Source organism: Phaethon lepturus, unplaced genomic scaffold (assembly GCF_000687285.1).
Source record: "Phaethon lepturus isolate BGI_N335 unplaced genomic scaffold, ASM68728v1 scaffold3189, whole genome shotgun sequence".
In the NCBI taxonomy this organism is placed as follows: Eukaryota; Metazoa; Chordata; class Aves; order Phaethontiformes; family Phaethontidae; genus Phaethon; species Phaethon lepturus.
Window position 1 is genome coordinate 14502 of NW_010565323.1, and position 22146 is coordinate 36647.

Consider the following 22146-nt stretch of genomic DNA (forward strand, 5'->3'; position numbering starts at 1 on the left):
GACTGGGGGGAAAAAAAAAAACCCACTTGTCACATTTTTGGTACCCCGCACGAAAATTAGGGTAGCCTCTGTTCTAGGCTATTCTATTCTAGCCCAACCCATATATTCCTTAGTCTCACCTGCATCAGCACTGAGACTTATTTAATACTTCATGACACTCATGCGATTAGTTTTCTATCTGCTGATCTCCTGTGCTTCCCCATCCAACCGGACAAGTGCCAATTCCAAAGATACAGAAGAAGATGTAGATGTGCATGTAGTTACTAGCTTTGAAATAAACCTAACCAAACCAAGAATTTATATACAGCACAGCCCTTAAAACGAAGCCTTCTAATATATGGAGATGTTTGCTACCCTATGAGTACTCCAAACCTGGAACGTGGGAAGAACCTTCACTGGCTGGACAAAACAGGAGCTACCTTAAATACTGCAGGAGAAGAGTTAATAAATACTCAGGAGCAGGCTGATCTGCCTGCTTTCAGGCCTCCTCTTCTCAGGGATGGGGAGCTTTCCACAGCATGCTCCAGCCCTCCAGAAAGGGAGAACTTACTGAGACTGAACCCAACTGAGTTTTGGGCAAAATGTAAAATTCAATTAGTTGCACATAATCTTAATTATTGCTTTCCTTCACAGAATATAAATGACAGAAAGGCACCAATACCGACCCTGAAGTTAAGCAGCTGCTAACACGGGGAGGTAAGGAGACGCAGGCCACCTCACCAACGAGGATAACATGGTGCTGAATGGCTGGTATGGAACTGCAAAAACCGAGCAGGGAACAACCCCCAGGAAACAACCCCCACCTCCTGCTGGAAAGGAGTGGTGGCAGCTTATTTATGGGGAAGGAAAGGCAGTGTTTCCTCGAAGACAGGTACTGAGGTTCTTCCTATCTTTGGTTTCCATTGTGTAATGTTGTCTTGCTCTCTTGGTGCCAGTGGGGAGCTATTTAAGCCACTCAACAATTTTACCTGCACCAGCCAGGCAGAGCAGCAATCCCACGCGCTCCTGCCTGACAGCAACTGTAAACAGCACATTATGTGCTATAGGCTATTGGGCAGATGGCATTATCAAAGGGGGACTAAGTCTCATTAAATCACATACTTTAGAATAGTCACGATACTCATTGCGACAGGATGCCGTGCTGCCAGGCTGCGCTCCCTGGAAGAGGCAGTGCAGAAGCAGAGCTGTGGCCAGGGTCTACAACCAGAAGCCAGTCACTACAGCTTTCAGCAGTGAGTACCCAAAGCTGAGCTTTTGGAAACGAAAACCAACACCTTTGAGTTTTCATATCTCAGGCTTCCTCCTGAGGCTTATTTAGTATACAAAGGAATTATGTAGATAGGTACGTATACCTTCTAGACAGAGATGCACTTATAATAAAGTTGCAGTCTGGTGTTCAATCCCACAGAGCAATTCACTCGGCTGCCCTGGTGCTCAGAAGTCTTTCATACTCCTACACAGCGAAGGAAAGCTGTTCTGATAAACAGTAAACCTACAACCCTTTTTCTTCTGTTTCCCAGGTAAACAGCCAGCTTTCAGAAATATCTGAACCATGTGAGACATCAAAGATCTAACGCTTGACTCGGTTTTAGTAGTTCTGTCTTAAAATACTTGGAACAAGACTATTTTTCATTTTATGAAGAGCTTCAATATACCCACATTACCAAACTTCATGGTGGTGTTTTCCCTTCTGCACTTACTAGTATGCCATAAGCCACAGGGCACTTCTTTCCAAAATACCTCTGTATATAAAGGAGCTAATAAGTACTTTTTTTTTTTTTTTGCAAGACTGTTTATTCCAGGCTAGAATGAAGTCTCTTATACAGGCTTCTTGTCAAGAAAGAATCTTGAATTGAATCAATTCATAAAAGGAGCAGTTTGAAATCTAGTTTTAAAAACATTGAGCTGTTTTGTGTTAGATCAGAGTTTAATGCTTGTGACGTTACGATCCTCTTTTCAGAATTTAAGTGATTCACTTCTTTCTTTTAATGTATAAAAAACCCCCATGTAATAAAAAGGAAAAATGGCTGACTGTACAGGGATAACTGTGAAAGTGCCTGCACACATAATATTCGCAAAACATCCAAAGCAATAAAACAAAACTGTACAGCATCTCAAAATAACCTTTTTAGTTTATAATTTACTGGAATAATTTATAACAATAGCTACAAAATTAATACAAATACTATTCTAGTTTCATCATGCTGCCAAGTATTTGGTCTTGTTTTGATGCAAGCAAAAATTAGAAATATCACTAGAGGCTGAAAGAGCAGCAGTTTTTTCAAACTTAACCCATGAGTTGTTAAGTGTCATTACAGTATTCAGGACATGACACAAAGAGCTAGCTAGAAGCTGGACTAGTGGGAAATACCTATCCAGAACATACAATAGTGCCTTTCATGACCACAGAGCATCGGTTATGAAATGCATCTTTCCTCCATCAACAACCCACTAAGAAACTCAACCTCTCTCTACAAACAAGGCCAAAGAACTCAAGGTCGGATTACTGTAATTTACTGTTTCTCACCTTGGATGTAAAACCAACGATAAGACTCCAGATGGCACAAAAATGGGACTGCCTGTCTCCTGCAAGGTTTAGGCTGGTATTAGCACTCCAGACTCGCCATGGGCTTTTGGTCTCCTCTTGCCAGCTAAAGGTCTTGGCCCTAATCTTCAAAGCAATTAATGGGCTAAGCCTCTGTTACAGTGAAGACGGCATTTTGATTTATGAAGAGCTAAGAAAAACTGTACCCTGGACAATGCAGTGTGAAATAGAAGGCACGAAACCTGCATGCAATGCATCCCAAGTCAAAGGCGGCAAATCATGAAGCAAGCTTCCCCAGGAGATTGGATAAAACCCAACTCTTGTCACATTTAGAAAGGGTTGCAAAGTTTTGTAACTGGATAAACCTTTCTCACTACCACTTGAGTGACCTCCACACCAACTGCTTTGTCAAGAGCAGTTGCCCACACACGTGTTATTCCCCAAGCACCAAGTTTAAGGAAGTTTATTTTCTCTGGACTTTTAATATGAGGCTGATGGATGGCTATGAGTGAAACTTTTCACGATGTTGAGTGCAGGTTTTTGTTTGTCTAAAAGGCTGGGTTCACACTTCAATCTTTCCCTCAAGACGGAGGAAGACAATGATGACAGGATAACAGAGACAATGTAATGACATAGGCTTCATTTTTTTAAGAAAACACACTGAACTATGAACAGAGCAGTGTGATACCCCAGAACACATTAATCAGTAATATGCCTTGCTCCTACAACTGTGGACTGAATATTGCGTGTTTGGGTATGATAACACCAGGAGAGAGTCAAAAAAAAAAAAAAAAAAAAAAGTCATTTTTGACTACATGGAAAGGAAAAGGGGATCAATTTTTCTGGTGTTTGTCATTCACCTGACTTCAGCTGGGACAATATGGAGCCATTTTACCAAGCTATGCGACTGCTCCTCCTTGCACCCTCATTCAGGCACCATGCCTTATGTCCGTAAGCCTACCTACCTGCTCAGCCACAGGAGCTAAGAAGTTCAGTAAGGTCTGTGTGTCTCTGTATACCATGTTTAATACCATGTTTAACCGAAAACAGGACATTATAATACAAATTTAGAAGAATCTCAGCAGCTGACAGGGCAAAAACATAAGAATTTTTGTATCTTCAAAAAACAATGTAATAAGAACAAACAATTTGCGACAGCTGACTCTGATATTTTTCTTGTAATGTCTTTCAGTTTTCTACAGCCTCTCTAGGAAGATGACAACTTAGAGCCAAGACTTCACACTTAACATAAATCTTGGCTTTTGGCATCTCTACCAGAACTCCACCTCTCAGCCTGACTATCCCATTAGGCCAGATTCTTCCTAGAGACTCAACTGTAGGGATGAATTCTGTTCAACTTACAGCCATCTAAAAGCTAAGCTTTCTATACAATGAATAGTATCTCTAGGTTATCCATCCCACCTATCTCAGATAGAATGAGTCACACTCCAACACATGCCACTGACTGCACTAGGCTAATAACTTCACCTTAGCTAAATCAGGGGAAAATAAACAAATAATCTTGTTTGCAGTGTCTCTTAAGCCACAGTCTCTTGCAGTCTTGCACTGGCTAAGAACCACCTCTTGGGCCACCCGCCCATTGCAACTTTGTCAAGTAGAGTGTAACAATAGCAAATTCTGCATTGCCTGGGCATATGCTTGCCACAGTCTCTCTATCACATCCCAGGAAAAGAGGGGCCATCTTTCATCCCAGTGCCTCTGGCTTTGGTTTCAGTTCTGCTGTCACTATGCGTGCTTCAGCGGCAGTCATCCTGGGTGAATGGTGCAGCCACTACCCTTCCACTATGTCTGCAAAAACAGGTTTACCTTGTCTTCACAACCTTGACTCTCTATAGTGACCCTAAAGTACCAGCATGAAATATAAAGATTCAGCTCATCGTTGCTCATTTTCTGCCCCAGGAAAGAAAATGATCCCTAATAACAAAGAAGGAAAAATGAAGCCTAGAAATTTTTCATAATATAGAAAGATTTTTCCACGTTGATTTCAGCCTGAAACAAAAGTTCTTTCTTCATTAGTTTTGTTTCAAAACATACTTCTAACACCTACCAGTACAAACCAAACGTTTGTGTGTGAAGTGTCTTGGAAATAATATAAAATAATAATTATTTAAAAAATTACATGTTAGTATGAGTTTCTGGCTAGCATCTGCTGTGTGCTTACAAACATATTTCCTACAGTTGTCGGGATATTAGTGATGGGCAGATGCTCCAGCCAGGATATTCCTGTTGGGCAGTGCTCCAGCCACAGCACCTTGTGCTGGCATCTCTGATTTCACAAATCAAAAGGCTCACCCCCTTGGGCGATTAGACAAAAATTGGGCAAGATGCCTGGGAAGATGCTGCAGGACCCAATACAAATGAGCCAACAGCCAAAACTCTCTTCTCAAATAAAATGAGACTCATATCCTCACACATGGCAATAAGCTTAAGCAATCAAAACTGCTAGAGGTACCAGGCTTTCAGACATAAGGTTCAATCTAGACAGCCCAAATGACACTCAGTTGCTTGGTCACCATCAAAAGACAACTCTGACAGTTAGGAAAACCAAAGTAGTGGAAGTTAAGCCTCTAGTTACCCTTGAGCTATTTAAAAACCTTTGTCCATCAGCAGGACACAGAGAAATCCTTGTGACTTTGGTGCAAGATATGTATCATGTATACTTGGCTTTGTTTTTTTTTTTTTTTTTTTAAGTAACAGACAGCAGAAACCTATTTAGAATTTACTTATGGCAAATATAGTAAAGAAATGGTGGAGATGGTAAACAAGGATTTGTCACTACATGTTTTTTTGGAGTGGGAAGGTAAAATTTTCAAGTGTTCAGGGATGATGTGACTATTGCAGAAGCCCAAGAGAAGTACCGCCACACACATCCACAGACACAATATAAAGCCAACACTGAGCCAGTTCAGTACCTGAAAGAAACAGGTATTAAAAAAAGAAAAGATCATGCCTCTAACAGATTAGATTTCAGATAGGAAGCATGATTTCTCTTTTAAATAAAGCACACAGAAGAATGATAAAAGAAGAAAAAAGAAAAATAACCCACCATCAAAAGCACTGCAACCCATAGAGCTCGCTGCACTTAACACCCTTCTCCAAGCAAAGCCTTTAGGACCATCACTATGATGATGGATCCCGTATCACAGGGAACAGACACTCAGGTTCTGTGTATTGTGCTTCTAGGCAAAATAACACACACTGGAGGAATGTTACCATAAACAGTAATATTATGGCTATAAGCAACATGCCTGTAGTTGCCCCCCACTCCCTACCACCTCAATTACGTAAATAAAAGGACTGTCATATGTGGAGTGCTTATCTGTCTTTAAACAGAAACTACAGCACTGAATTTTGAAAGAGATTCAAAAACTTCAGATACACAGCCCTTTTTCTTTAATCACCCAAAATTGTGCTGCTCTCAGTTTCCACCATGGGAATCTGTTCAATGCTGCATCTCAAAATTTCGAAGTAAGCTGCAAAAGCAAGTTTTGCTAATAGTTCTGTGTATTTTTAATATTTTAACATTGCTAAACATACTCATTGTGGAAAAAGTTGTATTGTGGGAATATTATATCATTATATATTCATTCACAAAAAGTCATATAGTAGGAGTGACACATTACCTTTAAATAAAAAACATTTAATTTACAATTAAAAAAAAACAGTTCTTTGGACAAAATAGGGATACACAAAAATGACATTTACTGTTTTGATTTGACTTTTATTTTACAGAGCTTAAAATTTTCAGCCATGAAAAAATAAAGAAAATATGCTTACAGCTCTGTTTTTCACCACTTACTGGAAAGATTATCAACACTAACAATTCAAGCAAGGATTAAAAAAACCCCGAAAGTAAACAAACAGTATGGTAAGCACATGATAAACATGAATCTGTCTTTTGCTACCTGTGTAGAAAAAAAAAAAGAAAAAAGCCTCTAATAATCTTAGCTTTCACATTTTAAAAAAATATTAATTAAAAAGGAGACTGAAAGTCACCACATGTGCTGTTGATTCATTAGAGTAGGTATGCAAGATTTTCTTGCTTACAAGCAACCTTTGTTTTATTTCAAACACCACAAGATCAGCTTTTACACCTGAATTCCTTTCACAAGTGGTAAACTAAATCAGGACCCTCATCCTCAACTCTTCCTAAAAAGGAAGTTCACTTGAGTAGTGGACCCACGGCTCTATGAGAGGCACAGGCTGCCCGTGCAAATGGTAGTTCCCACTTTGAGACCTGCATGCCACACACACGTGCGGGCACACACGCTCTCCCAGCGCCTTCTCAGGCTGAGGTCCCGAGCTGCAAACTGCATTAAAAGCACATCATAGACACATGATGCTCAGTCCCAGTCAGGTGGGATACAAAAGCACTGCTAGATACTGTGTGTCATATATCAGCTAACATTTTGTTGAAGAAATAAAGTCATTGCTGCTTTTCTACTCATAAGAGGAAGGTTCAACATGGAAAATCTTTCTAAGGAGTTAATATAAAACAGTACTCACTGCTATCCGCAGTATAGAAGCTTTCACAGAGGTCCATTTGTCCTGTCTGCGATCTATGACAAGAATAAATCCAATTCCAGCATCTTGTAAACTAAGTTCGGAGGAGGAAAGAAGAAAAAGAGAAACTTTGGTTAAAAATACAAATGAAACTCCTCTGGTTCTCTCACTAAAATAAGCAGTTAAAAACTAGTTTAAGAAAAGCAGTTTGACCTTTTTGTGCAGAATCTTCTTTATTTGAGATGTTTAGATGCAGGCATACTATACTACACAGATGCCACAGTCCCAAGTATGTTCCACAGAGCTTCAAAACATATTCAAATAATTAATTCTTCTTTTTCACGAGAGAGAGTTTTTACATTTCCTTGTACTGCGATTATTTCAGAGGAAAATAAACCCCTTTGATTCTCCGTTGTTTTGGTGTGGATATAATCCCTCCTTCATGCTGTTTTCAGTATAATTTCAGGATCAAAACAAAGTTGTTTTCCTTTTGCATCTGCTTTTAACCTTCTGTTTGAATTGTCTTCCTCCTCACTGATATTTCAAACTCCTTAAAAACACAGATCCTTCTGATCATTCCATGATACTGCTCCGCGCATCTGTAATTCTCACATGCCTCCAGGTTGCAAACTTGTTCCCAGGTGCATTTTTACATTCACCGAAGCAAAACAAAACAAAAATCCCGATGGCATTTAAACACTCCAAATCACAGATGAGAAAAATGAGATCAGACGCGCTTCTCCGGAATGGAAACATCTGTGAGAGAGATCCCGCTCCAATCCTTGCGTACGGGTGACCTTTCTGTTCCGCCTGTGCTCAGCTGCATGTGCTACGGAGTCCCAGTCGAGGGATCTGCTCCTGTTTTGTAATTCCCCATCCAAGCCAATTGTGCAGTGCCAGCAGCAGCCCTTGCCAGCCAATCGCAATCAAAATGGAAACGACAGGCAAATACAAGGCAGACGGGCTCGGATTCGTTATTTTCTCATATAGTGGGTCATTTTTAATAGATATGCTGTATTTTCAGTCGGGATAGTAATTTACTGCAAGGCCTACTCCCTGCACTGTGTGACATTTAGAAATACTGTACGTCAATTTGTTATCGTCATACCTTAAAAGACAATATAGAAATCAACGCAACAGAATGTTAGGAACCCTTATTCAAGACTGCTGAATCATGAAAACACCAGCTTTGCTTTATAAGATTATGTTGGTAGCATAATAATAAGAGGATATTGAGGAGGCCAAAGAACATAGGTACCTAGACGTGTTATTTTAAGCTACTGTTCAAAATTACAAATTTAAACATGACTCACACTCTATCCCTTCTCTTTTACAAACTGTAATATCTCTCAAATTTACAGACTAAATATTTAGAGCGAAACATGAATAATCATAAAAAATGCAAAGGAACACTTGCTTGCTTTCAAAAGAAGCTAAGCTGTCATTTTAACATCAGAGGATATTGGAAATGACCCCTCACTGCCCAGATTCAGCATACGTTACTTAACTCTTGCCTCTGGGTTAGGACAACACTGATAAACAACATCTGAGTACTTGCCTCGTAAGCCTGAATAACCCTTGCAGACAAACAGGGCTTTATATTAGCAATATGCTTCCCACTACAGTGATTTCTGTACAGTAAATCTCCGTGATTTACTAAAGCTTCGCCTCTTCCTTCTCTTTCTCTATTTGAAGGGCAAGAGGAGGAGAGAGATACAGATTGATTTTAGCATCTTCCTGTTCTCCACTGAAGTCCCCACCATTCTAATCTTTAGTCACTGAGCAAAGTAAAAATGCTAAGAGCAACCATGTTCCACAATAATCAAGTAGCAAAACAAACTCCCTGGGTCACACAGCCTAAAAACGGATGAATGGAGTCAAAGACGTGCTACAGCTGTTCCCACAGCAGTTCATGTGGATTTTGAAGAGTATTAAGACTCTTGAAGAGCTATTTCCCCTGCTCAGTAGAAGTCCCCAGGAATCTTGAAATTTCTGCATACTTCCTCCACAGAGGTATAATCTCAGATCCCACAGAGTATCTAAATGCAACATCTGTATCATTTTTCAAGAAACTATTGACATTTCTATGTAACAGGAATAAAATTAAAGCCCCTGACAGAGCATCAATCAGATTTCTCTGGAAGAGCATAGGGAAGGACAGGCTCAGCTGGGATCCCAGAGAAGATCTAGATGGCACCTCCACACGGTTGATCAGCTGCCTCAACACCTGGCAATAAGCAGAGCTTAATATAATTGTCCTAGAAAAAACAACAAGGCTTATTAAGTGGAAGAGTTGACAAAGCAAAGCACACCTCTAAGCCCAAAAGATCTCTTTAGCCAGCCTTCTTTTTCCAACGGATCAAACACGTTGGCTGGTTGCACGATTCATAATGCGTCCCCCTTCCAGGCTCAGATGTAAAAGCCAAGATTCCCCACTGCTGGCTAGAAGAGACCCAGGGGCAAAGTCTTGAGCACCTGACTTCAAACATTAACACTCCATTAACATAGATTGCTTATAAAAACAATTAAATGCTCTGTTCTGAACTGATCCTGGTGGAAAAAGTATTTGTTATCTTGACAACAGTGTCTTGTTGCAAAGGGCTGGCGATCGAGTCTGGGATCCAGCTCCAGCAAGTTGCAGGCAGGAAGCAACAAACCAAACTAAGACATTGTGTACAACAAAATTGAGAACATTATGAAGACAACAAAGTCACGTATTCAAGAAAAGTAAATATTGGAAACAGGTCTGTTTGCCAGTGCACCCTTGCTCTGCTGACCTCTCTTTCCTGCCACGCACACCTGCATATGTAGTTACATGACAGTTTGCAAGACCTCCATCTCTTTTAGGGCATGGGATGAATGGTGCTCTTGTAACAAGCAGATACTCAATTTTCCTTTGGCTCCTGATTTAACTGAGTGCCAGCTATCCCTCTTTCTTTTATTTATTACATTCTATCCAAATATTGGTTCTCCCTCGCCCCTGCCCCAATTTTCTTGAGAGTAAAGCATTTTGGCTTCTGCTCTGTGTCCCCACAGAAGCATGCTCTGATGGACACAGCCTGTCCTGCCCATTCAAGCTTTACCTGCTGCCTTACTCCAGTTGCATTGCACTCATCAGTTTAGCCCAGGTCTTCTCATGCCTCTGTATCCCTCTCCAATAAACTTGTCACCACCACCCACATTTGTCTCTCCCATTCATCACTTCAACTATTCTCATTCCTTGCTGCCTTGCCCCAAAAACAGCTCAAAAATCTTGGTGCTTTATTTTTTTTTATTTTATACTGTCAGGACAAATGGCCAAATCAGCTCTCATCCCACCCCTTCCCAAATGTCGCAGTCCCCTCACCTCCAACTCGAGTCTCCCTTATCGAGTCTCCCTACGTCCTGCTCAGTCTTTCAGTATCTTCCCTCCAGCAGGCACTTCCCTTGACTGTGGTCCTGCCTGTTGTCAGGCAGCTTGCCTGCACTGCCTGCTTGTCAACAGGCGGCACTCGCATCCCATGAGACAGTCTTCCCGCGCTCAGCCCTGGTAGGAAACCTGGCTCTAGGGTAGCTCATTCTGCAACCACAGAGAAGCTCCTGCTCAGCCCCAGAATGAAGTGGGACATTTTTGACAACAGACTTGAGTAGCTACTGAACATCTGTGACCTGGGATTTAGGCACATTTTTCTCAAGGTATTTCCTTGACACAAAGGCCATCATTCTTATAAGTGTCAAGTCCTTGACCAAGGGACAGAGACACTTGAGCTTCTCAAACAAAAGGCTGTTTCAATGTTTGAAAAGCATAATGTATTTGTTCCCTGGCTTCCTGGCAACAACGCAGCTATTTTGGCTGAACTTTAGACCAAAAACTCAGGTGAGACCTCAGGAATGGAAATAAAATTTGGCAGAGTTGTAAATGACTGAAAACCAACCTTTACAGTGAGAAACAGCAGACAACCTTAGCAAGCACCTGCCTATTAAGGCTTTTTGACATTTCCCTTACAACCTCTGCTTTCTTTAATGCATTAACTTGTATCCGGTGTACTTTCTGAAACATAATTTATATAAGCTTGTAATTCAAATTTAGTATTTCCTTCCTTTGTTTCCCCCCCAACACACAGACACACACACAAAAAAAGCCATCATGAGATAAGCTCTGTTCTTCTGTTTATTCATCAGCACAAAGAACAGAACATTTTTAGAAAGGCAGAGAAACCATCCCTACTCTGCAGGAAATATGTCCAGCAAACACACAAAGGCCAGGTCAGAAAGGTAGAAAGCAGGGCAAGGGGTGCAGGGGCCACAGAGGACAGATAATCAGAGAAAATGCAGTTGAGGGTAGATTTTTTGCTCAGTCCCCTCCCTCTGTCTTGGGGAGCAAGTGTTACACCATTTGGAGAAGGTGAGAGTGTGAGGTTGAAGCACCTGCCCAACAAGCACTGAGTTCTCTGCGTAGACTGTAGAGCAGGAACTGAACTTTCCACTTAGTGACTCCTCAGCTTTAGATTATGGGGACATCTCCCTCTGTCTTGTTTGTAAGACTTATGAGCTCATGCACCTGGGGGAAAGGGTGGGAAAGCTTATAGTACATAGGACTGCAGAAAGAAACTTCCCTCTGGGGTGTGTGGAAGCAATTACATAGTCATCATCTGAAAGATCCTTGCATTTCTCCAAGGTATGGGTGGTGACAACTCCTACACAAATAAGTTCCTATTGCTTCTACACTGCTGTATGAAAACTGCTTGTATACATTGCTCTCTACTAAAAACAAAGCAAATCTTCAGGTTCATCACAGCAACTTGATAATATGAAGCTTCCGGATGTTTGAAATTCTGGGCAGCATTTTAGGTTAAATAATTACAGTTTAATAAAAGTGAATTTCAGTCTTAAAGCCTTCTTATCAAACAGTTGCCTTACGTTACACTCAGGATTGTTTCCTACCTTGATGACTTCTGCCTATACATACAAACTGACTAGAAAGTCTTGCTTTCAATGACTGAACAGCTATTTTGATAGTAGGACATCATTAATATTCAGTGAGGAATTACTGCACTGAGCAGAGCATCAAGGCAATGCAACGCCTGCAGCATTCTGGATTATAATCAGCTGAAGTTGTCTTTAGATCCCTAGTACTACCTCCCTTACCCTCTGTAGCTCATCGCTGACCATTGATGTGCATCAGTGATAGGCACACACTTCTTGAAGAGATACAGGGTCTCAGGCTGCTTACAAATCCTGATTTTTTTTGGCATGCAACATGCAAGCCTGTGTAGGAAGGACTGTGGAATTGGCCCATCCACCCGTCATTGGCCATACTACTGTACCACAAAAGGGCAAACACACAAAACACAGTGACAGATCATAAGAAAGTTATTGCCCACCCTGTCCATACAGTAGTTATGTTTATGCTTGGGCATGTCCTTGTGTAGGACCAGTTTTTAAATAAATAAATGAACAAATAAAAACTCTTGAAGGTAGAATTGCATCCAGTGCAGAAAAAAAAAGACAAGTTTGAGCTCAGAAAGATTCAGCATATAAAAGGAGACAATCCAGTAGCCTGAGCACAGGGTTAATGAACACTTTGAGCACCAAGCATTCCCATCGTGCCCCCAGTGATAAAAATACTTCCAGCAGCTATAGCTCTTTGAAGTCAGAAGTCAACCCACATTCAGTCATCAGCAAACAAGCTAGGATAATCAAGAACAGCATTCTCTGCTACTTTGCTTAGGAATAGACTACTGGAAACCAGACACTAACTAGCAAGGTTATTGTTTCCCAAGAGAAACTTTGCCTCCTCTATTTTCAGAAGCATTTCAAGTGATTGAACCTGAGCCACTTCAAAGACCACTTCTCCATCTCTCCTGCCACTGCTAGAAATGACTTCTTTAGGGGTGAGGAGGAGACAAGAACTCCTTCTTAATCATAGTTGTTTCACACAAAAAAATGAAACCACTAATGCCTTGGCAATGAATGAAAGCAGAAAAGAGCCATCTCCTTAGTGGCCTTTATACGCTCTAGAAGACAGCCAGATAATATGGTGAAGAACATGGTATTAATAATATTAACAAATCAAGATAGAAATCTCCAGCACAGCAACTACAGAAGAAAATAATTCAGCTAAGCGCTACGGCGACATTTCACATTGCCAGTTTTACGCGAGTTTCCCAGCAAGGAAAAGGGCAGGAACAATTCACCTGGCATAGCTTTGCCCCACATCTCCCCTCCTCGTGTCCCTTATGTAGGATAATCAAGACTTCTTGTTTTCAATCACTAGATAAGTCCTAGAGCATGCAGTTTTTCCTAGAGCAGAAGAATTTAATGGTTTATGAATTTGACAAAGAAAAAAAAGTTAAAGTTCAACTGCAACATTAAACAAAATCTAGCACCCAGGCACTGCACAGTAATTTGACCTACGCAGTTTCATTTTCTTACAATTCTTGATTGCTCATTATTATAAAGCCTACTTTGTTTCAAAACTGGCCAATCTATCCACTTAATCCCAAAACAAATCCACCAGCTGGGTATTGTAAAAATAAACAAAAAATTATCATATTTGACACATTCCTCTCATTTTAAAAGGTGTTCTAATTAATTTTAAGATGTTTTTGTACTTGATTGGTCTTTTAAGTATTTTGATCTTGTGACAGCTTCTTTCTCACTGTCTGAAGTGAGACTAAGATTAAGGACTTAACACTGGAAACCACAGTCTCTAAGGAGAAGAAAGCAGTCTTGTGCTTCCTTGAGTAAATGATGGAAATAAGAGGATATATCACGCTCAATAAAGCTCCAGTTTGAAAGCTTCAGGTATTGCAGTCTTTTATACCCCGTAATACCCAGCCTCACTGTAGAAGGTGCCTGATTAAATCAATTTAGAGATTGCAGGAACTGAAAAAGAACTATAAATCAAACATGATTTGGGCTATACATTGGACAATGAACTTTCTACTTTCAATTGCTAAGTGAGCCTGTAGCTTTTAAGACCTAAGGTTTTAAGTGCCTAAGCTGAGTACTGCTTTGCAATGCTGCTGCTAGTCCAGATTTTACTTCTGTGTTTTCCAGAAACCTGCACTTAAATTAGTACTTAAAAGCATTCAACTACAGAATAGTCTGGAAAATAAAAAATGTTATAATCCATTATAATACCAATGTTACAAATTATATTCCAAATTTGCAATGTAAATGCACAAATCATAAAGTGATTACACACCTAAGACAAGTTGGAAGCGTTCTGAAAGCTGGACAGTAATACCTTCCCACTAACTACACTTGCTCTAAATTAGCAAACTTTGAAATTATATTTTCTAATTTTATTATACAAAATTTGAGGTTTGCATTGGTATCGAGATATCAGTGGCAAAGAAACAATCTGCCAAGAAAATAAATAGAATGAAAACATATTTCCAAAAGATGTCTATATATACAATTGCATTATCCTGCCATGGTATTTAATTGGTTAGACTGAAAACAGCAGTTTGGTGCCAAATTCTGCCACAGATGTACATGTATGACTGTCGTGGTTTAACCCCAGCCAGCAACTAAGCCCCACACAGCTGTTCGCTCCCTCCTCCCCTACATGGGACAGGAGAGAGATTCAGAAGGGTAAAAGTGAGAAACTTGTGGGTTGAGATAAGGACAGTTTAATAGGGAAAGCAAAAGCCGTGCATGCCAGCAAAGCAAACCAAGGAATTAATTCACTACTTGCAGACCTCCAGCACGTGTAACACTTACTTGGGAAGACAAAAGCTGTAACTCCAAATGTCCCTCCCTTTCCTTCTTCTTCCCCCAGCTTTATATGCTTGAGCATGATGTCATATGCTATGGAATATCCCTTTGGTCAGTTGGGGTCAGATGTCCCAGCTGTGTCCCCTCCCAACTTCTTGTGCACCTCCAGACTTCTTGCTGGTGGAGTGGGGTGGGAAGCAGAAAAGGCCTTGACTCTGTGTAAGCACTGCTCAGCAATAATGAAAACACCCCTGAATTGTCAACACTGTTTTCAGCACAAAACCAAAACCTAGTCCCATACTGTGGGGCTTTCTTCACAGCTACTGTGAAGAAAATTAACTCTATCCCAGCCAAAACAAGCACAATGACTAACTGAGGTCAAAGAATATTGTACACATCTGAGAACAGAATTGTTCCTAACAAGGGTAACATTTATGAACACAACATTTACAAACACCCACATGAAGCTCTTTGGATACCTAGCAGACCTCCTGAGCCCCTAAAGCAAACCAGCGTGACATTTCAGCCTCGATTCAAACTGGCATCTCAGTTTGGATTCCCGCAAGAATCTCTTTCAGTTGAGGTGTGTAACTGGTCTATCAGATTATCAGTTCTTATTCCAGCCGCATTTATGAGAAAAAACAGAAATTATGAGCGTGCTCCATTTCGGGCACATGGTACTGTATACGGGACAAAAATAGGAACGCAATGATTAACAACTTCTGCATAATTTTAGATGGAATTAGTAATACAGTTTTGCCTTTATTTTTTGTAACATATAACTCTTCACTGAAGAAGTCAGCTAGTGCAGGAAGTGCAGTTAAGAGGACATGTCCATTGCTTCTGATCTCCTTGGAAAACCATCCATAGAACATAGATCCAAGGAACAGCCTAACCTCAAACTTCCTGAGGTGCTGAGTTTAAAGCTGGTGCTTGGTGGTGTGGAAGTCACTGCCCTGCACCTTTACCTCTCCATATCCAAACCTCTGGAATCAGGGACAAAACCTGCCATCTACTCATTACTGTGTTTAACTAGTGAGTGCCTATACTGTCCTTCAACAAAAGGCTATTGATCTAGAAGAATTTGTTACATTTGATTATTGGTCTCTCTCATAGCTCAATGAACGGTAACTGCGGAAGGAAAAAACCTACCCAACTCAAACTAAAGCTGACCATTGTTCATGACAAAATACAGGAAAGAGAAGGAATTCCAGAAAAAGAAATTTAAAATGAGACAGTCAGAAGTGCTCCTATACAAGTGCAGCCTCTAGTGGTCTATCCAAAATCACTGAATGCCAAGTGAAAAATATTATATATAAAGCTCCCAGCAGTAACAGCTGCATTTCACCCAACACAGTTGATGCTGTGACACCCCACAGCAGGAGCATAACCTGTAAGCAAGGAGGCAACCCAAATGAAACATTATGAATACAACAATGTGCAGACTATTCTATCATCTTTTGCATTCTACACTGGAATTCTGTGAATAGATGGATTTTTAAATGCACATTCAAAACACAGCATTTGGACCTTCTCTTTACTTTGGTTTTGATAGTTACTGCCTCCCCTTCAGAGAAACAGGTGAAGCTGCATGGGAAATGAAAAAAATCTGACCCTTTGTGTTGGAGCCAAACCTGTTAAAAGTTTCATCATTAGACAAGGTTCAGGTAAGAAATTGGATGCGTTTCTCTCCCTCCCTCCACCATGCACTTTTTTTTTTTTCTTCCTTCCCCACATTCCAGTTAACTCCCCCTAAATCTTACCCAGTGTACCACTGATGAAATCCTTATCTCTTCTCTTTCCCATGATGCTTACTTTTGGTCTCAGCTGTTATTAGGTATCAGGTATGTCTGAAAACACTCATACTGTATTTTAATTTTCTCAGGATTGGGGAATCATCAGATACACAAAACTGTATTTTAGGATTTCACAGCAAGTCGGCAAAGGTGAATTTAGATGAATGTTGGGTTGTGAGGTGTCATAAACAAAAACCATGATAGGTAAGTGGCTATAATTTGCTCATGAGGCAGCAGAGATGAGCAGAATCATATAGCCTGGAAGAGCAACACTGTGAAAATGCATTTTGAAACTTTATAACCATAGGGAACATAATTACACATGAGGCTGTGTCAGTGACAGGATATCTTAAAAGCCAGATAAACGGGAGACAAAAATAACGAAAGCAACTTCAAAGACCTTTGTCTAAGGGGCTGATAAGAATTCAAAACTTTGGAAGTCTCATCCAAATTTCACAATGACTGTAGCCCAGAAAGGCACACATGGTTACATGAAGCCCTACCCCTGATCTGAAAATCCTTCAGTCACCACAGGACTGTGACAGCAACAGCTTACTGCATCTGCTCACAAAGCAAGAACATGCAAGGAAGATGGGCTACTATCTGAGACGTACTGTTGATGAGGCGAGTGACAGCACACTGACAACCAGGAGAGCTGCTCTCAAGCCTTGGTCCCAAATGCAGCCAAAGGTCTTTATCCTGCACAGCAGGAGGTCCCTTGAAATTATGAGGTATGAATCCAAACACGTTTGCTTGAGGCACTTTTGTCTCAGACACTGCTTGTGTTCCTCAGCCAAATAAGCAGCTCTAGTACACACCTTATTTATTTTAATGTATTTGCACCGATTTATATAGAACGCACAGTCACATTCCTCTTTTCCTTCCCCACTCAGCTTCAGAGAGATGGGCATCAGTACCGTCCTCGATTGGTTACTAAAGCTCCTCTCTATCTCCCGTGCTACTCTACGTTCTCAAATCAGCCTCTCTCCCGCTCTCAACCCAATTTCTCCTTAAAATAAAGACGACTTACTGGAGTACTGTAATGCTAGCTATATTTCATCATATATGCTGACATCCTTTCTGCTCCAAAAAGCTTATGCTGTTGGGGGAAAGCTGGGGGAATGGAGCCAGTATTAAAAATAAGAACTAAAGTGTCCAGGCATCATCATCTGCCTGGGCCTGGACATCTTGTAGCACATGCACTGATTTCCTTTCCATGGTGCCCATAAGCCTTTTTTTTTATCATAACTTAGCAAGCTTTACCCCACCAAGGAACCCCACAGACTAAAATCTGAACAGCTTTGATGCATTTCTGCAGGTAACAGAAATAACCATTAAAATACAAAGTTATTGCTTAACAGATCCTTTTTTTAGTGTGTGAAATTAACTAGAATAAATTTCTTTAAAGAAGAGTTTTAATTTTCTAAATGGAAAATCCAATGTAATTTCTTCAGGTCATGCAGAGCTACTTTAGGAAGGACTGTTTGAAGAAAGATGACAACTTTGAGGACTCACTTAGACTTAACTACAGATGGCTGAAGTAGGCCACGTTATCCTTGAGGAACAATTAAGGATAAATAGGTCAATAAAGGCAAAAGGCTCCACGTTGATTAAGCTTAAGTAAATATGAGCGACAAATAGCTTAGGAGATCCTCACCTTAGAACTATTTAGTCAGCCTCCATAAAAGCATTTTTACACCTATTCAGAACTATAATATTGGAATTATATGTATTTCCAGTATACTTCAACAACCATTAATACCACTGCACAAAGTATTGGTACAGCCTTATCTGGAATGCTGTATGTTTTGTTTTAGAAGGATGAGTTTATACTTAAATAGGGTGTTAAATACTCTGAACTTGCGAATCGACTAATGAAAGCTCCTGTGTGAGGTCCAGCATTTTAGTAATTAACTGTCACAATTTTTCAGTGCTCAATTTACCTTGTCTCCTTTAGCAGATTAAATTTACCACTGGACAGTATGTGTCATGCATACAGAGCTTACATACTACTCAAATCCTCTAAGCCCTAAAGATGTAAGTGGGATTTAAAGACTAAAAAGGCTTTGCCTGTACAGGGCTGAGCTTTAAAACAAGTTTAAGACATTCACAAAGTGGACATCAAACAAGTGTAAATTGTTCCAAACCCAGTAAAAATTCAGACTTTAGAAGTAACATGTTGATCTTTGACCTATCTTGTCAAACTACAGATCTGACACAAACGCTTCAAACTACCACTTAACTTTAAGATGCAATGCTCTTACTTCAAACGTAAACCTTTACATTTCCTTTCTGCTTACAGGAACATATGGCATTTACAACTGTTTGGCAGCTGTGCTCTGAGAAAGGAAGGGCACACGCAGCATGACAGATTTTGCTGGAAGTCCTGGATGTTCTCATTGACAAATTTGAGGGGCTGCCAAGGTAACAGCAGGGTACAGGTTCCACATCTTCAGCCTGAATTGCAATCCAACAAAGAGGGGAGCATGGAAATGAAGCACGGCTGACAGAAATAAACTCTGAAGCTGCAAAGCTGTTGCTCAGCGTGTCAGTGCGAACTGTCAGGGTGTCTGTTTTTTGGCACTTCTTACTCATTATGTGGTGAAGTTCATCCCTGGCACTCTGTAAAACAGAAGTGGTTAACTCTTAGCTAGTGGTGGGCCGCTTGTTTAGTTTGCGGATAAATGAGGCAACACATGCGGTTACCCTCCCACATTGGCTCTTCGCAAGGTCAGCCTGAACCCTGAGGGACCTACCAGCTCAAAACACTGCGTTACCCCAACATGGCTTTCCCTGCTTCCAGAGTGCAGTGGTGGATCTATGCTGAAGGAGACTGGCCAAATCCAAGCTCTGTGCTCTCCAGTGTCGCTCACGCTGAGGTTCCTTACCTCCAGCAACACCCAACACTGTGCTGTGGCACGTTCTTCTGGCCCCTACCTAAATATCCACCTTGTCACACTTTGCTATGCCCACGCTAGTGAAGTATTCTCAGATCTGAACCTACTGGAAGGCTTAGCACAGACATTTTTTTCAGTTTTTCATTTAACCTGGTGTTACCCCAAATGATGGGGAGCTGCTGTAGTTAACAAGGAAGGGTCTACCCAATGCTTAGCAAACCTTAAAAACTGAGCTTTCGAACTGTCAGACACCGACACTTCTGGAGGACATCTCGTTCTGTTACTTGGACAGGATGGCTCCCTAGTTTCCAACACCAGACAGTACCACAAACAACAGCATTTCTTAGAAGGCCACATTGTGTTCAAGCATTTGTAAACCATCAGGATCTCAAAGGCGGCGACATTCTCCCGGGCAGGAAACCGACAGGGACAGCTTTCAAAACAGGAAATTGCCGAACACAAGTTAACCTGAGATATGCTCAAGATCATGCTGTAGGACAGAAGGGCATTACAGAGAGAGGCTGTACAAGGCTCTGTCTGAATACAAGTACAAAAGGCCTGTGTATTGTACTTAACCAGCAGTGCTGAGACTCAAATTGGCCATCAAAACCTCTTCTGAGTTTTCTGATCTACAGTACTTCTTACTTCTCTTGAATGGAACTTTCTATTTAAGACTCAGTTTTACACTTTTAAAATATTAATTTTCCAATCTCTTGTGACCACAAGAATTTTAGCTTGCTTTCTTTGTTCAAAGATGAACATATATAAGTAATGAAGAAAAGCATTAAAACTATATCCTTTTTTTCTCTCATACAGCATATTGTTTTCTGATTGTGGTAGAAACTGCTAATTAACCAGAAGCAAAACCATATGTTGAAAAATCCTGTCTTTTTTTTTTTTTAACCACTGCAATTATCTATTAATTTCTTTTGGATCAAGTCCTCATGCTACACCCTACATTTGGTAAATTCATATTCCAAGAATGTGTACACACTTAAGTTAATAAAATATGTTTAGAGTGACAGCTGTGATGGATAGAAGTAAGTATGAATAACACTTGCCTTCAGGGTACATTGCAAATCTTAAAAGTCTATTTAATAAGATAAATAAAAAAAGGAAAAAATACTTTCAAAAATAGAGAAAAAAAGAGAATAGTGAATGCCCTGAGATGACTCCTTAAGGGTAGTGTTGGCAGCTATTTCAGGAGCCTATTGCAAACTTGAATGGAATATTTTTCCTCCGCCCTTTGTATATATGTGGGATGTAAATGGCACATCCCACAGGTGCCTCTCCCACTTTGCAGTAAGAATAGTGGACACTGTGTATGGAGGTCATCAGTTTTTTACCGAGCTAAGAGGTGAGACAACCTTGTTCTGCATGACCTCCTTTTCCTATCCAGCTCAGCAGCAATCCCCAAAGGACTCAGCCAGTGAAGTAATAGGAGACATTCTCCTCTGCAGAAAGAGAATCAGACCAGCTACATGGACATAAAATGTCCTCAAAGCATCTCAAATAGATGAAAGACTTGGCTTACTGTCCTCTACTGAAAACCAGTTGAATGTAAAGAGCTCACCTTTTACAGACACTTACCTACAAATAGGACTTTATTCAGCAACTTCATCAATAAGAACTATTAATCCCTGTGGATCAGTACTTATACATAAAGTATTTGTACCAATTCAACATTTTAATTAAAACACTCTTCCTAGAACATATTGCCTTAAGTACATTATATACTGTCATGGATTCTCCTTCTTTCATCTTGGGTACTATATGTATAAAACCAAACGTCACTTCACCTAAGAAAAATCTTTCTAAGAGAATCCTCACCTTTTTAATAAGACTTCATCTTGTATTTTGACAATAATAAAAAAATAATAGCTGCTAAAAGGAAAAATCTGTTTCCGACCTATTACATGTATACCTTTACAACACACATCTCATTACCAAAATGGCAGTTATGAAAGGATTAGCTGTAATCTTCCACTGTCTATAGTACTCATCCTTAATCCATCATTTTTTCCTGATAGAGCAGTTATCTTTAAGTACGCACAGTACATGACTGTTGTCACAAACTATGTCAACAACCCTGTACTGAATATTTTGATATTATTACAAACTATACATTAGACATTGTATTTTATCCATCTGCCTATAGAACATGAATTTACCTTACAACGTTAACAACACCCACCTGAAGCTCTCTGCTTAATAATATACAGTTGCACCAGAGCTAAGTGAGTATCTTAAATTGAGATGTCTTTCCACTGCCTCCTTTCTTAACATCCTCATGTATTAGGCATTTACGCATCTGAGCACATGCTGATCGCTCTGCTACTCTACTCCATGGTCATCTAAGTTGGTAAGATGCAAGCTGTAATAGCTCCATTCCTAAATGCAAGGTGTCCCATAAGATATTTAACTCTTCGTGATTAAATTTCACTATGGAAAAGACAAGAGAAAGTTTACACAGAAAAAGCTTGCGAAACCCATTGTTTAGATAGTATACAACAAGAATGCAATAAGAGGGGACACGGTCATGTTTACCTATAAAATTAGAGAGAATAATAAAGGTAGGTTAAGAGGTTCAAGTTTTTCCTCCTTCAAAGACCTAAACTAGTCTTATTACCAAGACTTCTTCTTTCACTTGGGAACAAATCTTGAAAACCTGATGCCACTG

General features: G+C 40.2%; 1 protein-coding gene across 1 annotated transcript in view; it reads right to left on the bottom strand.

The window, feature by feature from the left end:
- Positions 1-22146, bottom strand: part of MCF2L (MCF.2 cell line derived transforming sequence-like) — a gene marked incomplete at its 3' end in the record, with an annotated part of 47226 nt that overhangs the window by 12253 nt on the left and 12827 nt on the right. Inside the window, exon 3 of the mRNA XM_010295133.1 lies at positions 7073-7163. Coding sequence (XP_010293435.1) covers positions 7073-7163 — 91 coding nt within the window. The remainder of the gene's footprint in view (positions 1-7072; positions 7164-22146) is intronic.